At 28.1% G+C, this 16,271-nt stretch overlaps 1 protein-coding gene across 1 annotated transcript in view; it reads right to left on the reverse strand.

Moving 5' to 3' along the window:
• The window catches only part of LOC107456153 (FMRFamide receptor), a 29,087-nt gene extending 17,137 nt beyond the window's left edge, over positions 1 to 11,950 (reverse strand). Inside the window, exon 1 of the mRNA XM_016073937.3 lies at positions 9,581 to 11,950. Within this exon, the coding sequence (XP_015929423.1) occupies positions 9,657 to 10,754 (1,098 nt within the window). The 5' untranslated portion in view covers positions 10,755 to 11,950 and the 3' untranslated portion in view covers positions 9,581 to 9,656. The remainder of the gene's footprint in view (positions 1 to 9,580) is intronic.
• Positions 11,951 to 16,271: the final 4,321 nt, after the last annotated feature.

Below are 16,271 nucleotides of genomic sequence, written 5' to 3' on the forward strand. Positions count from 1 at the left end.
TGGAAAAAAATTGGATGTGCATCAAGCAAAAATGGAAGGAATTAAATTGGAAAGGCTCTCATTTGATTCCACATTCTAATTTCTTTCATAATCTCTAGGTCTAGAGAGTGAGATATTTTTTTGGAACGAAGATCGATTTACCGGATCTGTATTCTCAACACAGTTTTTGGAACCATATAGTTCCACGATTTAAGAGACTAGAGTTCCAATCATGAGCTCAAACGATCTTCGGATTGGTTTTTTCGTATCCCATGGGCCTTAGCTTATGTTGTTTCTCGCCTATGGTGCGTGCTGCTTGGTGGATGCTGGTCGCCATTTTAACTAACACAGTGCCTTGTATACGAATCGTTGTTGAGAATATTTTATGGGGAAGCTGAAGCGTAAATAATGAGAAAGATTATTTCATTATTAAAAGGACGAATCATGAAGTTTTTGTTAAATTATAGTTCCAATAAACTAACAAATATTTCGGTCTATTAGTAATGCCTCATATTTAACAAACTCAGCACGAAGAAGTAGTATCCATAATGATATTTCTCATTTTTTTGTTGTTTAATTTTTTATTGAATGGAAAATTTCTTAGTTGCTTGTTTGTTACTGTTTCTGCTTTATATTTTTGAAGCTTTAACTTTTCATTTTCTTTTGCTTTTAATGTTTTAGGTGATTATATGTAAAATAAACGCACTTTTTCTCGTTTTACAATAAATTTTCTTGTATTTGTGTTTTATTCTTATTACGATTGATTTTGAATTTCATTTAAATGTATCTTTGCACTTTTTCCTAATAACTTAAGAGTAAAATATATGTTATGTTTTATTTCGCTATTATTTATATATTAAATTTCTGCAGAATTTACTTTTACTTTCATCATTTTAAGTTATCACATTATATGTAGATAACGTGCTTAATTTGATTTGCATTTTCTCGTTTAATATTGTATTTCTTCTAGTGATTTCCCAATAAATTTTTGCAGAGTATGATAAACACGAGGCATTTAATACTATTCAAAACATAGCTTAATAAGAAGCATATTATTCCATTCAGAACTATTTATAAAATAAAAGTTTTTAAAGGCAAAATATTTTCTCAATAACTATACAAAAGTTTCACTATTGAAATGATTCTACATTAAAGTGGAGTTGAAAAAAATTAAAATGAGATATATAAACCAGTGAAGGTTAAAAAAAATTATAATTAAAAGTCGACAGTGATAATATTTTTGCTCTGCTTAAAATAAAAATTTCAATAAAACTTATTTCAAGCATCACAAAATTAAATTTGTTTATCTTTTGGTTAAAATTAGGGAAGTATAAACAAATATATTCATATGAATGGGAAGATTACTAAAATAACGGAAAAACCGCATAATTTGGTTTTATCGACCAGATTATTTTATACCATTTTTTTTTATACCAGAAACGTCTTTAGAGTACAGAACGGTAATTTTACCAGAATTCTTTTTTCGCCGTTTCGTAACAGTCAGAAATGTTTACATTACATAAATTATGTTGGATCTTAACTAGTTATGAAAGCGTTTAGTGTATTATTCAGGATGTATGGGTTATATTTTGTTACCTGTAAATATCTAAATTACATCTGACATACTCATCTGAAGCATCAATCAGGTATGAAATTAGATTCTACCTCGAAAAGAAAGATAATACTAAAAATCGGCATTAAAACAGAAAGCAGAATTCATAAACCAGAAATTTTCGTGTGTTATAATGTTTTCAAATTTATCAAAACATAAATATTTAGTTAAATAACAAGTAATAAACAAGCAACATCAAATTTTTTCTGTTTTTATATCTGTAACCCAAAATGAATTTCGGTGTGTGAATAAATTATGAACCATCTAATTGTGTGTGTGTGAAAAATGACATATTTTAATACTATTATCCATCACTCAGAATCTACTCACTCAGGTTTATGCACGGAAAAAAATGATTCTAGAAAAATTCTCCCACTGTATGGTTGTACCCCACAGCACTTCAGTTAATAAAAAGAAAACACACATAAAACTGGTTAATAAAACCGAAATATATGGTATTTAAGCCATTTTTTTGGTATTTTTTCCGTATAATAGGCGGTAACGGTTTACCAAAATTTCTGGTTTTCAAGATTATAGCTATTGATACCCCCCCCCCCGCATTTTGTAAAAAATACAAAACTGAAAACTAAATTTAACCGAATAAATTGTTTTTATGCGATGCTTATGCATAGGTAGCAGTTCCCAAATGGTGATCCGCAGTCAAACTCTCGAAATTCTGGGGTTTCGAGAGTTTGAATTTTGAATCTGTCATTATTTGTATCCAAACAACATACCATTATTTATTTGACATTTTGGTTAGTTTTTTTAAAAATTATTTCATTAAAATATTATTGCAAAAAAATCAGAATTTCTTTTTAAAATTGATAAGTTTTAAATTTACTGCTACTTGATTATGGTAAGCTACAGAAATTAAACAAAACATTCCTGTCTGTTTAGAATAAAAACAGTCTGCGCTTGTTTTAACTTGTTGAGGTCGCTATAACATGAGAGCATAAAACTGCCGTAAATATTAAAAAATAGGTAAAAAATAATTAAACAATTTTAGCAAATCTATGTAATAATAAGAATTTGGTAACTAACCGAAAAATAAAGACTCTTTTTTAAGATTAGTATATGAGTATAAACATACTAATAAAATAATACTTAATAGGCTGATGGGGGAAATATGCTTTAAAAATACTATGCTGGTTCGGGAGCTGCCATTTCCGATGAATGACGTACGTCAAGATTACTGCGAATTTCATGTTTAAACTCGAAAATAAACCAAACACAAGTCTGACATTTCAACAAAAAAAAATTTTAAAACAATTTTCAAACAAAATAAGTATTATAGAAATATTTTATTGCTTCTTTTTTTAAAAAAAGAAAATTTAACAGATTATAAATGACCATAAATAACGACTACTTAGAACTCAGTATGAGAATTTAAGGGGTCATGTCAATCTTCTCTCAGTCAAATGGGAACAAAGTGATTTGTATTTATTGAGTGGCATCTTCAAAGAAAAAAATTTTGAAATATTTTTTCGAAACTTTTTTTGAAATAAAATTACGGAAGTTTTGTTGATATATTGAAATAAATGTTTCCGTAAAGACAGGAGAGCAAAATTACTTCTATGAAATAACGAACAGTACTTTATCCCTCAATCGTAATAAGGGAAGGGTCATTGTAATGGGGATGGCAATAAAGAGTAATAGCAATAAAGACAGTAAATTACATTGAAGATTTAACATTTGTTTGCATTTACTATTTATGCTCATGCACTTGTTTATCGATAACGTAAGGTGTTGAATTTGAAAAAGAAAATCTATTTGAAATTTGTAAAGCGGACATTGAGAAAATAATTGTGGTCAAAACTACCAGAATATGGTAAAGTTACCATGTTTCTGGCTCTATTGGAACTCCAAGCATATAGGTGATCTTTGCCGAAGTACTTAAGTAATGATTTTGGTAAAATTATTGGTAAAATAAAATTTTATAACATGCGATTAAGTTTGGTAAATGTAGCAAAAGTTTGTAATTTTATCCTGGTATTTAAAGCATGTCATAAAAATAATTTCCTTGGTCAAGCATACTTTTAAGTTATGTACATTTTACTAAATGTTTGGTAATAAAAACTATAATTTTGAATACCAGAATCTCTGGTAAACCGTTACCGAAAAATTACCAAGTGAATATCTTGCTAAAGAGTATATGGAATACCGCATCTTTCGGTTTTATTACCAGAATTAATTTTTTTAACCTGAAAAGTCATTACCGTACAATACGGTAATTTTACCAGATATTTTTTCACCTTGAATAATTTTCATTTAAAGTTTACATATTTTTTAAACTTAAATATCACATACATAGATTTTAAGATGAATGTTGATACAGTTAATTTTTAAATTTCTTTCTATCATCTCTGTAATTCAATTTGATGTTGATCGAATAGAAAAATTTAAGTTAGGAGAAATTAGAAACATTTAATTATTCACGGAGAAATAAATAAATGCGTGATTTTTTCATTATAAAAGATGATTATTAATATTATATTTGATATTCATTAATTCTAGATTGTCAACAAATCAGCGTGCTTAAATGGAAAAAAAGGAAAGACAATAGATTTCAAGAATTGCCGGATAACATGAATATTTAACTATGAATCCTCCTGCAAAACTAATGACTTTTTAAAATTAAAACTAATCTCGTTAGTTTCATTTTTAGTAGATGCAATTATATCAAATTGTATTAAAATTTGCATGAAATAATCCACTTAAGTAAAGGCTCTTAATAATTAAATTATAAATTCAATTGAAAAAAATTTTTAAATTATCTCTAATTTATAAGACAGTCTGTAAAGATTCATTATGATTCAATCGACAAAATCTAAAAAAAAACATATTTAAGTGCATTGCTAATTTATTATTTATTGAAAATATTAATTATAATATAAATACAATCTTTTGATGAACTTAAAACGATTTATAGGAGAACCAATTCTTTTAATTTATTTTCACTATTAATATTTAATTTTTATACTTTTTTTAATCAGGTTTAAAGTGCTTTTCTTAGTTTTTATACATTAAAAAGTACTAATACGTCATTTATATTAACAAAACAATTTTTGAAAGGTTTTTGTTCGCGCAACTTTAATCAATAGAGTGATTATATTGTATTTAATGAAAAATATATTTTATACATTTCAAAATCACTTAAAAGTCTTAGAAAATTTGATGATTGAATTTAAACGCAAGATAGCGTCGGTATAGATTTATTTAGTTTTTTTACACAAATGATGCCTTTTTATTTTTTCAATTAAATTATTTAGGTGCAAAACTCGCTAAACGCGCTTAATCAATAGAGTGATTATATTGTATTTAATATAACATATATTTTATACATTTCAAAATCACTTAAAAGTCTTAAAAAATTTGATGATTGAATTCAAACGCAAGATATCTTCGATATAGATTTATTTCGTTTTCTTTACACAAGTTATGCCTTTTCATTTTTCCAATTAAATTACTTAGGTGCAAAACTCGCTAAGCGCGTTTAGCGAGTTTTACACGTAACTCGAAAATATTTGACAAGAGCTGAGAATAAGACGTTGAACAAACTGAACACGCATACAAAAATACAAGCTGAAAATGAATTCTGTCTCGTTCAGTTACAAAGATAACAGGAAGTAAAAATATCTATGTTACTTTTAGATGATTATATTAAATATATTATTACCTGCACATTTAGAAAAAATACATCACTAAAAAGTAAAATTAATGCATAAAAAAAGATTCGCAGCAAAAGTTCTAGATTTCTACTCAGGACGTATTATTCGCTTCAATATGTATTTGGTAACAATGAGTTTTCAATGGCTATATCTTTCACTAAAAAGAAGGGTACTGTGCCTTATAATCAGTTTACTCTGCGGTGGTTAACACTGTAAGAAAATTCCGGATAAAAGTATGGCAAAAAGTAACGACACGGAAAGGTGCCAATAATTTTATCGTATGAAATTCGAGTAAAAAAAATATAATTCTAGTACTATATTATGCCTGATTAAAAAAAAAACATAGTTCTAGTTAATAAAACTTAAATATATGGTATTTAAAAAAAAATTCTTGGTATTTTTTTCGTTCATAAGGTATCAGTTTGTTGGAAACTCTGGTTTTCAAAATTATACTTTTTATTGCCACACATTTAGAAAAAATAGGAAAGTAAAATGCAAGTATAACTAAATAAATGTTTTTCATACATTGCTCATTGGTCTTGAAAAAGCTACCAAATTTTAACACTTATTATAAAACTATATTTTATTGCTAATTTTACTAAAATCATTGCCAAAGTGCTTCGATAACAATTACTGAGGTGCTGTTGCTTCCGTAGAGTCATTCCTGGCTCTATGGGAGTAACAGCACGGTAAATGTAATCATATTTTGGTAATTTTGACACTGCTGATTTTTCAGTCCATCAATAGAGGTTTGAGCTGTTTATTTTATGCAATAATGTGCCTTAATATGACACCTTATTAAGGTTTTAGCTAATTTACACCCTATTTTGGTTCAACAAACGCCACAGTTATAAAAGCGTAAATTTAAGCAACAGCAATTATGTATTTATGTTATAAGACAATTTAAAAACCGTACACCCATTTCGAATCAGAAACATTACTCAAAAGACAATAAATTTTATAAAAAGTAAAAATAGCAATGTATACTTAAGAATACTTAAAACGACGGCTTTACTTCAAATATTCTGCTCTTCTGCGAAATCAATTTATGTGTTTTGCGTAATTCACCGACTTTTTTCATGTGTTTGGCATTTTTTCCTTTCTAATTACAAAACTAACAACAGGTCGAATGCATACTAATGTAATCCTGTCTTTTTTTTTTTTTTTTCTTTTGTAAATGTGTTTTATAAAAATATTAACCACATGTTGATTTGAAGGCTGATTTCCAGACAAATTGTATATTTTGTTGATAAAAAAACAATACAATAAATTAAACAACTTTACTTAAAAATGCTACTAAAAATACGATAAAAATTTGTTTTCCCAGATGTTAGTTTGTTACAAGTAAGGATACTATATTCTTTTATTTAAATTCTGCAAATAGTCGACTTTTATTAAAATAATAATTATGTATTTCTTTAAATAAAATATATTATTTTTAAAATAAAAATTGTGCAAGTAGGTAGTTAGGTACTTAATTTACGTTGCTCGAGAGTTACACAATGGACTATTGACGACGGTCTGGGAAACATCCCTAAGAATGATCCGAAGACATGATACCGCAATTTTGATCCTCCACAGAGGGGATGGCTCCCTTGCTTTGGTAGCTCGATGATCTGCACGTGAATTCCAGCACTTTACGATAGAACAGTTTAACTAGGACCGACACCGCATTCCCTCAGTCCCTACGCAAGCTGATCAAAGTGGTCACCACCCGCTTAGTGAGCGCTGCCAGTGATGTTTGACTTCGGTTTTCTACTGGGAACCGTGTCTCTACTATCAGTCCACTGCGAGACTAAAGCAAATTATGCACAGTGTCTCGTCAATTTGCCATCGTGGGGAAATTAATAGAGAATAATTCGTCGGGTCGACAGTTCATCGTCTGTACAATTCACGGAGGCTGACAGTTTGTAGAAGGCGCAATTCGCCACAGGCACAGTTCGTCTTGGTGACAATTCACAGATGGCACAGCTTGTCTCGGGCTCGTTCCGTCAAGAGCACAGATCTTTCCAGGAACAATTGGTCGCAAGTACAATTAATTGAAGTGACAATTCGACGTGAGCACCATTTCTTGCGGTTTTGATAAAATACACGTATTTACGATGACAAAACTCTATCATTATCTACTAAAGCTAGCTAAACATTTAATTAGTGGCCGTCCAAATAATACAAAAGCATCTCAGGGAGAGAAGTTTGTGATTTGCCTATTGTTACTTAAAAGTTATGCGAGTAAGGCTTGAGTAAAGCATTAAATCTAAAAAGAAAGTTGTAACGTCCAGCGTCCTTAGTTTCTTGCGTAATAATTTCGAGAAAAAAATATGAACAGTTTGCAAGATAATTTTTAATTTGCATTACTCTTGGCTAAACATTTGTATTAATCGTAACATAGCAAGAAATGTAATTTGTTGCTGAAAATATTTTACATTACCCTAATTTAATTTTTCAAACTTAATACTTTTCTTAAGCATATTTTCAGAATTTATTATTTTCCTTCATTTAATTTCAGTTTTTGCAACAGTATTCTTTGAATTCAAAAAAGAGAAACTTCATACACTTTGCTATCACACATAAAAATAAAAGACTTTTACAACATATACTAGGGGCGTCTCATTGACAAACTGGGGCGCTGTTAAAGATATAGGACCAGAAAAAAGTTTTAGAATTAAATGAAAAATAAAGTTTTTTTTTAATTTTTTAATCTAAAAGATCGGAATTTTACATAATACGGTGCTCTCTAAATAGTGGAAAAGGCAGGCATTAAATTGAGCAAATTAAATGCTGTAATTGATAGATAAATTATGTTTAATTATGTTAAGTTATATTAAATGAAGACAAACAGTAAGGGTGTGATATAATGAGCATGATATATTGAAATAAATCCGCTAATATAACTCATTTAGAGTTCTAGTCAAAATCTAAACAGTAAAGATAGAAAAAAAAATTTAAGTTTTATAGACTGTTAAAAATGATTAATTTAGGAAAATATATCTTTCTGTAGTTTATATTTAAAATATCATTAGAAAAAGGTTTAAATGGAAAAATTTTAATTTTTGGTGTCAATATAGAAAAGCGAAAAACGAACTTTTTCATCTTATACTTTTAACCCTTATATTTATAAGGCACTGTGCGTACGTTATATTCTCCCCAATAATATAAAACTTCTACTATTTGTGAGATTTCTGTCATGCACTTCAAAAGAATGCACTCTTTGTTGACTACTTATCTATCATTCTTCTTTATTTCCCGAAATTCTAATTTGCCGTTAAAATTAGCATTGATAACAATGAATACTAATCACTACATTAGTATACCAAATTTTTGTGCACTGTGCGGACGTTATATTCTCCCCAATAATATAAAACTTCTACTATTTGCGAGATTTCTGTCGTGCACTTCAAAAGAATGCACTCTTTGTTGACTACTTATCTATCATTCTTCTTTATTTCCCGAAATTCTAATTTACCGTTAAAATTAGCATTCATATCAATGAATACTAATCACTACACTAGTATACCAAATTTTTGTCTTAAGAAAAACTGAAACAAAAATTAGATATGACGTAAAATATATATTGATAGATTCATAATAATTTTTTCAATGAATTCATTTTTCAAACTTTCTTTTCCAAGTTTAAAATGTATATAAAAATACAATTTCGGACTTTTTGGTTCAAATTGTACAAATGAATCAAATCATTTAAATAAATTACTTATTCCTTATGGAATTTCTACCTTCTCTAATAAATATAGAATCCTATTTGATAGTTAATATAAACTTACAATCTAAGCGAATTTAAAATTTAGTTTAGATCTATATTAGTTTTTTAAATAGCTTTAAATGTTTAGCAACTATTTGAAATCTAGTTATTTATTTATTACGCTTTTTTTAAATGTTAGCAAACTTTCCTTTTAGGAGGTATGCAGTTCATTAAATTGTTTTAGAGTTGCTTTGAAAATAATAATTTTTGACAACAAAGAAAAAAACTAATAAAAAAATTATAATAATAAAGTTAATTGAACTAGGTCAATTAGAATACAATTTTACTAAATGATAAACAATTTCATATATTGTAATAGCATAGAATTTCCTATAACCTTTTATCACATTTTAATACCCTAAAATTAAGTAAAACTAAAAATAAACTAAGAAATAAATGGAAAATTCTTGAAATTTAGTCAACATAATAACAAAAATAGAAACTTAATATTTTATCACAAATATAAATAGTAAAATTAACTATAAGTACGGACTTAATTCTTTAAAATAAGTATAATTCTCAAAATCAGGTCTACTGGAATAAATAACTTAGAAAGTTACTTACCATTTTCGGTGTTCCGTGCAGAGTGATTATTTTTACTATGTACCACTGAATTATAAACTGTGAAAAATGAATACATCTATAGACTGCTGGATTCCGAAGTACCATTTGGAGTCAAAGATCTGAATCTCGTAGAGGGTGCAACAACACTGCGAAGAGTCTCTGTGTGTGTGACTTGCAAAGTACTTGTAAAACTCTGATTCTTTGTGCGCCGGAAACCACAGAACATGTGCAAAAACATTTTTTTAAATTTCTGTCCAAATATGCAGTAAATGACAAAGTTTATTGATGAGTTGAATGTCACCAGAAGATTAGACACGCGGACTAAAGCTGGGACAACAAGGTCGAACAACTCTAATATATTGATCAGCAGGGCAAGAATGTTACAGACAAAGAAGATAGCAACCACACAAATGAGCATCATGGCCAACCCGATTTCTTTCTCTTCTCTCCGAGTAAGCCTTTGTCTGTCTTTGTTGGCATGTTGCACAGCTCGCCAAATAAAAATATTCAGTACAGCAAGAGTTAAGAAAGGTATAAAGTACATCACAAAGAGATACAACCATATATAGTAAACTTTATAATACAGCTTGTTCATACGAAATTCACTTGGTTTTGCCATATAAACACTCGAATTAGAACCTGGATCAAGCACCTCTGTAACATCTATCTCCCAGAATCTGGGTATGTTGTAACATACAGCAAAGACTACAATTAGCAAATTAAAGATTCTCGCTCTCCTATAAGTACAAAGAAATCTAGCCTTAAGAGGATGGCATACTGCAACATATCTTTCAACTGTTACACCTACAGTAGTCCATACTGATCCTGTTTGAGCGATCAAGCCTATAGGGTAAGCCACCATGACCACAAAGGGGAACATCTCAAAAGTGTAGCGATATAAAATGACCAGTTTGTATCCTAATTTGTGCAGTCCAAGCATTGTAATCGATGATATAAGAACAATTGTGTCAAAGAATGCAAGCCCTTGAAGACCACAATTGACTGAAGATCTCATTTCTGGTCTGGATAGAATAATCAATGAAATGACATTTCCGAAAATTCCCAAAAGCCCAAGGAATGTTAATATTGCACCTTCTGTTATAAATTCGAACATGGTTATTTCTGGAATAACGATTGTTATATTTTCGTAGATGAAGGATTCGTTTACTTCCATTTTTTGCTGGGCAATAATTAAAACTATTGTGCAATACCTTTTAAAAATTTTTCCCTTAATGGGTTCATAAGGGATCCTTGCTTAATTAGAGTTTATAAACAGTTATTTTAAATTAAAAACATTTTAGTCAATCTAACAAACTAAGTAAAAATATTTTTAAATCACATTTACAATTATAAAAATATAGCAATATTCGGAATAAATAAATTTGAATTTGTTTAACGCTTGTTGCACTAATTTGAGTACTAATTTGATTTGTGCTAATTAATCCGAAAAGAATATTTCATAATTTTGAATCAAGGAAGAAAATTCTTATTGAAAACTAAGAAAACTCTTATTTATTATTTTCTGAGAGTTAAATTTTACACTTCAAAAAAAAAATTCAGAAAAATAAATTATTTTTTAAAATTGTGCTTCATTATTCACAATGTCCATTCTATATAAGTATGCCTAATTAAACTATACATTATATTCATTCTGAAAATATCGCATGCAAAATAACAAACATATATTTAAGATTATAATTCTTAAGAATATTCAATTTATGACATACTTGTTGTCAGATGTACTACAAATATGATAAATTAAATTATTTTATTTATTTAAAAAACTTGTTTCGTTTTGTACTTCTAAGGGCTCATTTGTAAAATAGTTTTAAATACATATATAGTTTTACACTAACAACTATTAATTATACAAGTATTTACAACAATAAATAAAGAAAAGATTGAAATTAACATAAAAAGAACTAGCAGTTTTATGAAAATTACTTTTATGTGTTTCTTACTTTTAAATCATTTTACTTCTTTCTACAATCTGCACTACCATTTCCAATTTCGTTAAATATTTTTAAAAGCACCACTGCTTAAAGGAACATATTGTAATCACAATTTATGTGGTAAAAGTAATAAATTAATTAATTGCTTAGGACTATAAATAAAAATATATTTATCGAAATATTTGATTCTCAGGTTTTATCTAATAAAACTATTAGATAAAATATTTATAAACTATTAGTTAAAATGGGTTAAATATGAATCGTCAAGAAGCGAACACTAAAAATAATTTTACTTCCACTTTCTCCTGTTGATCCTCGATCATTAATTAATTTTTAACCGAAAGTAATTTCCCCAACAGAACTTGTGAGAACTTTCAAAAACATCGACTTGCATTTCAGCGCTACAGATTTCATCTATTTGCTCTGTGGAAAACAGCTCCGCTGAGATGCGGAAAATCTGTTAAGACAGATGGCGCTGCGGTCGAGAAAGTTTTTCCGAGAAGAGGGGGGAAAGTGAAACAGGAATCAATGTTTCAGGAAAGTTCCTTTTATAACCAGTGAGGAAGTTCTTGAGGAAAGATGCCAGGAATTAAAACTTTTTAATACGACGTTGTATCCTAAATTTAAAATGGCCAAATAAATAACTTGATAAGGAAAAGATTGATTGTGTTATGGCATTGTATTTTAAATTCTCATGAGGATCCATAAATTTGTATTCAAAAATTCTAAATATCCGTTTGGTTTTACTATACTAACTATTTAATTTCAGGTTTCCTCCATCATATAAAAATATCAGATAAATAGCATAAAGAGAGAAATTAAAATTAGTATTTGTTGGAATATTGGATATTGTGGTGTTCTGTGATAAAGACGAAAAAGTTTACACAATACGAGTCTAATTAAAATATAAAAGAAATGAATGACAATCTAGCATAAATTTAAAATCTCAAAAATTAAAACGCAATTTTGTTTAATTATATAAAATATAGAACAGTCTTATGTTCCCTTATAAAAGCATTGTCTAATGCAAATCATGCCTTCCCAGTGTTTGATTGTTTAATTTCTGACTCATAGCTTTCTGAAATACCATTATCGTCTCAAAATGTCCCTTTTTAATTTTTAAATATCTGGTTTACTTTATTAACATGAATTACTTTTAATATTATTTTGTTAATTAAACTTTTTACTAACAACCTGCTTCCTATAAATATAAAGGACAAAAAAATAGCTTGATAGGGAAACCAAGATTATTTATTGGATTATGGAATATCAAGTCAAAATTTTCCAATGGTACATAAAATTGCATTCTAAAACTAATAAATACTGATTTAATTTTATTCTACTTACTAAATTACTTAAGACCTCAATTGTTTCCAGAATAACAAAAATGGCTAATAAATGGGTATCAAAATAGAGAAAAAGTAGGATGAAATACAATAATTAGTAATTTTACTATGAATCAAAAAAATGCATCTTGGGAATTTTTTTTATTTTAAATAAAGCATTAAATAAATTTTGATTCGGATTTTTTTAAATGTAAGAATTTAAAGTTTTTGTAAGTTCATTTCTTAAATATTCAAATTTTTTTTCTCTAGTCCTCCTTTTTCTTTGAATAGGTGACTGACTTCTCACACCTGCAGAAACTTTCCACAGGTGTTTGATAAGAGTTTGTAGGAATTAATCGCCTTGCATTCATCACAGCTGAATTGAGTGCTGTCACAGCAGATGGTTGATTTGGCTAGCTGCGTAATCTTTGTTCTCATCCATCCCTAAAAATTTGTATGGGATTTAGATCAGAGATCCAATCCACTATCCACTTTCAAAAGCATAACAAAAGAAAATATAAATGTGGCTTTGGATAACTTTAGGAATACTAACTCAGTGATGTAGCCCTCAGGTGCCGTCCACTTTTATCGTTAATCTTACCTCACATAACGAAAAAAAAAATATCTTTGAAATATTTTTTTTAAAAAATCTCTTACTTTACAACAATGGCTACGATGCAAAACAGAAAATAACTCATTTATCAGACTTTTTTTCTGTACAAGCTATTTAAAATTTCAGTTTATTGTAAATTTTTGCATAGTTTAAAAAAAAATTGAAACCCGTAACCGATATATATATATATATATATATATATATATATATATATATCCGTCGTTGAACAGCCGACCCAATTTTTGGGTTTACGACTACCAATGTTCATCTCCGCTGCCTTGTACTTTTGAACCAATCCAGAAGACATGGAAACTCCAGGATCAGTACCCCCAGAGGTTTTGATTTGTTATGGGAGCATGGAGGACTTTGCGACTTGACAGATTTAACGTGCATCAGTCACCATTTACTACACGGGTAGTCTTCGGCTCTCTGGGATTGAACCCACGAACTCTTGAACATGGGCCCAGTGCCTTACCAGCCAGGCTATCCCGGCCTTGTAACCGATATAATGAAAATTATATCGTTCTATATCATTACGATAAATTCATTCAGTAAGTAATATAGTACAAAAAGTCAATACTTGACCGAGAGGACCCACGAAGGTTAAGGTTTTGTAATTTCGAAATCAACGGCGTGGTGATGGTAATGTGGTTAGCATCGACCAGAGGGTGTCTTTATTTCTCAAGTAAGTTAATACTCATCGAAAAAAGCAAACAGCCACCAACGATAGAACCCAGCTCTTTCACAGTTGAAGCGTAGTTCCATAGCTACTGAATCACCGTAGATCAAAGTCAAATATTTCTTTAAACAAGTTTTTGTTACCTTCATTTTTTAAATCAGAATATTCCTTTTATTTCATTTTAATTTAACATCATAATTTGAAAATTCAAAATGATTAATGCTAAATCACTAAAAAATAGAAAATAGTGCATAAAAGCACGTTTCATGTCGTTGCTATTTACAACTTTGATGAGTTAAATTATATTTTATTTTATCATAAAATACTAACTGAAAACAAGAAATGATTGAGAAATGATTGATAATGATTAATGCTAAATCATTAAAAAATAGAAAATAGTGCATAAAAGCACGTTTCATGTCGTTGCTATTTACAACATTGATGAGTTAAATTATATTTTATTTTATCATAAAATACTAACAAAAAACATGAAATGATTGAGAAATGATTGATAATGATTAATGCTAAATCATTAAAAAATAGAAAATAGTGCATAAAAGCACGTTTTATGTCGTTGCTATTTACAACATTGATGAGTTAAATTATATTTTATTTTATCATAAAATACTAAAATAAAACAAGAAATGATTGAGTTTACTAAATGAATATAACATTTCAATCAACCTATTTTTTCCCATAGACTTCTTACTTAAAACTTTTTTAGTTTACAAAATGTCTACTTGGCTCATTAAATTTTTTTCTAGAACAAAAATAATTTAATTTGAAGACAATGATAGTAAATTTCTATAATAATAAATCTAAGATCGAAGTTTTGCATAAAAGATTGGAAATAAATCACTTAGACACCAAAACTTTGGCTCGCGAATTTCCTTTATAATAGTTTCGAAAAGTTTTCTAAATTCTTACATCCCATCTTTTATTTATTCTATTTAAAAGAATAAAGATCCAACAGGAAATCCTAAAAAAATCGCGGACATGACCAGAAAGTTTGTGAAATATATTTTTATAGAAGATTGAAGTGAATACTATAAAACTTTTGAGAGACTGTAAATCTCTAGTGGATTAGAGCACAAAAATCTTAAAAGGAAGCTTAAAAGGAAAATATTATTCTACCTGAAAAGTATACATTTTGCTTCACATAAATATTTATAAAACGGTATGGAGAATAAAATGTTAAGAAAGTAAAAAAGCAAATTTTTTGTTTCTTGATAAAATGCTTTAAACTAAGCTATTGAATAAATATTATGTTTCATACAACATAAATAGATGAGTGTAACGTACAAATCAGCTATTTTAGGCAATAATAGGAAAACAATAATAAGGGAAGTTTTTTAATTCAAATAATGGTTTTAGAAGAGAAGAAAAAATACTAAGCTCAGAAAAAAAGTATGGTTAAAATTGCCAGAATATAGTAAAATTTACAGTATTTCTGGCTCTATGGGAACAATAAAAATGTCGATAATTTTTTGCCAAATTGCTTAGGTAATAATTTTGGGTAAATGAACTATAAAAATATTTTTTTATAAAATGCGATAAAATTTAGCAAAATGTGGTAATTTTATAGTGACACATTAGAAAGTAACATACAAAAAAAATTTTCTGTTTAAATTACTTTTCAGTTTTTTTTATTTTTTACCAAATATGTAGTTATACGAACTATAATTTTTAAAACAGGAATTTCCGGTATACCGTTACTATATGAAAGAAAAAATTCCAAGTGGATGGTTAAAATATTGTATATCTTGGTTTTATAACAAGATTATTGTGTTTTTTTTCGTAACTGGAAATGTGATTACCATTGAGTAATTGCACAATTATGTTATGAGTTCATAAAATGAACATATAAAACTTATGATTATGATATAAATTTAAAGATTTTAAAGCTATTTTGTTGCCAAGAATATTCAGTTTTTTTTCCAAAGAAAAATCTTCTGCTAAGGAATAAACAGTAAAGAAACAAATGGTTAAAAATATATGTTCTTATATTTTATTGTTTTTTTTTCAAAGAAAGCAAAACTCCAAAATAATTCACTGAATTGCAAGATAACTTATTTGCAAAATTTAGTGCTACTATTATATATTCTTCTTCTTGGATTGTAAA

This window comes from Parasteatoda tepidariorum, chromosome 9 (assembly GCF_982258835.1).
Source record: "Parasteatoda tepidariorum strain Cologne lab strain chromosome 9, Ptep-v5.0, whole genome shotgun sequence".
NCBI classification, from domain to species: domain Eukaryota; kingdom Metazoa; phylum Arthropoda; class Arachnida; order Araneae; family Theridiidae; genus Parasteatoda; species Parasteatoda tepidariorum.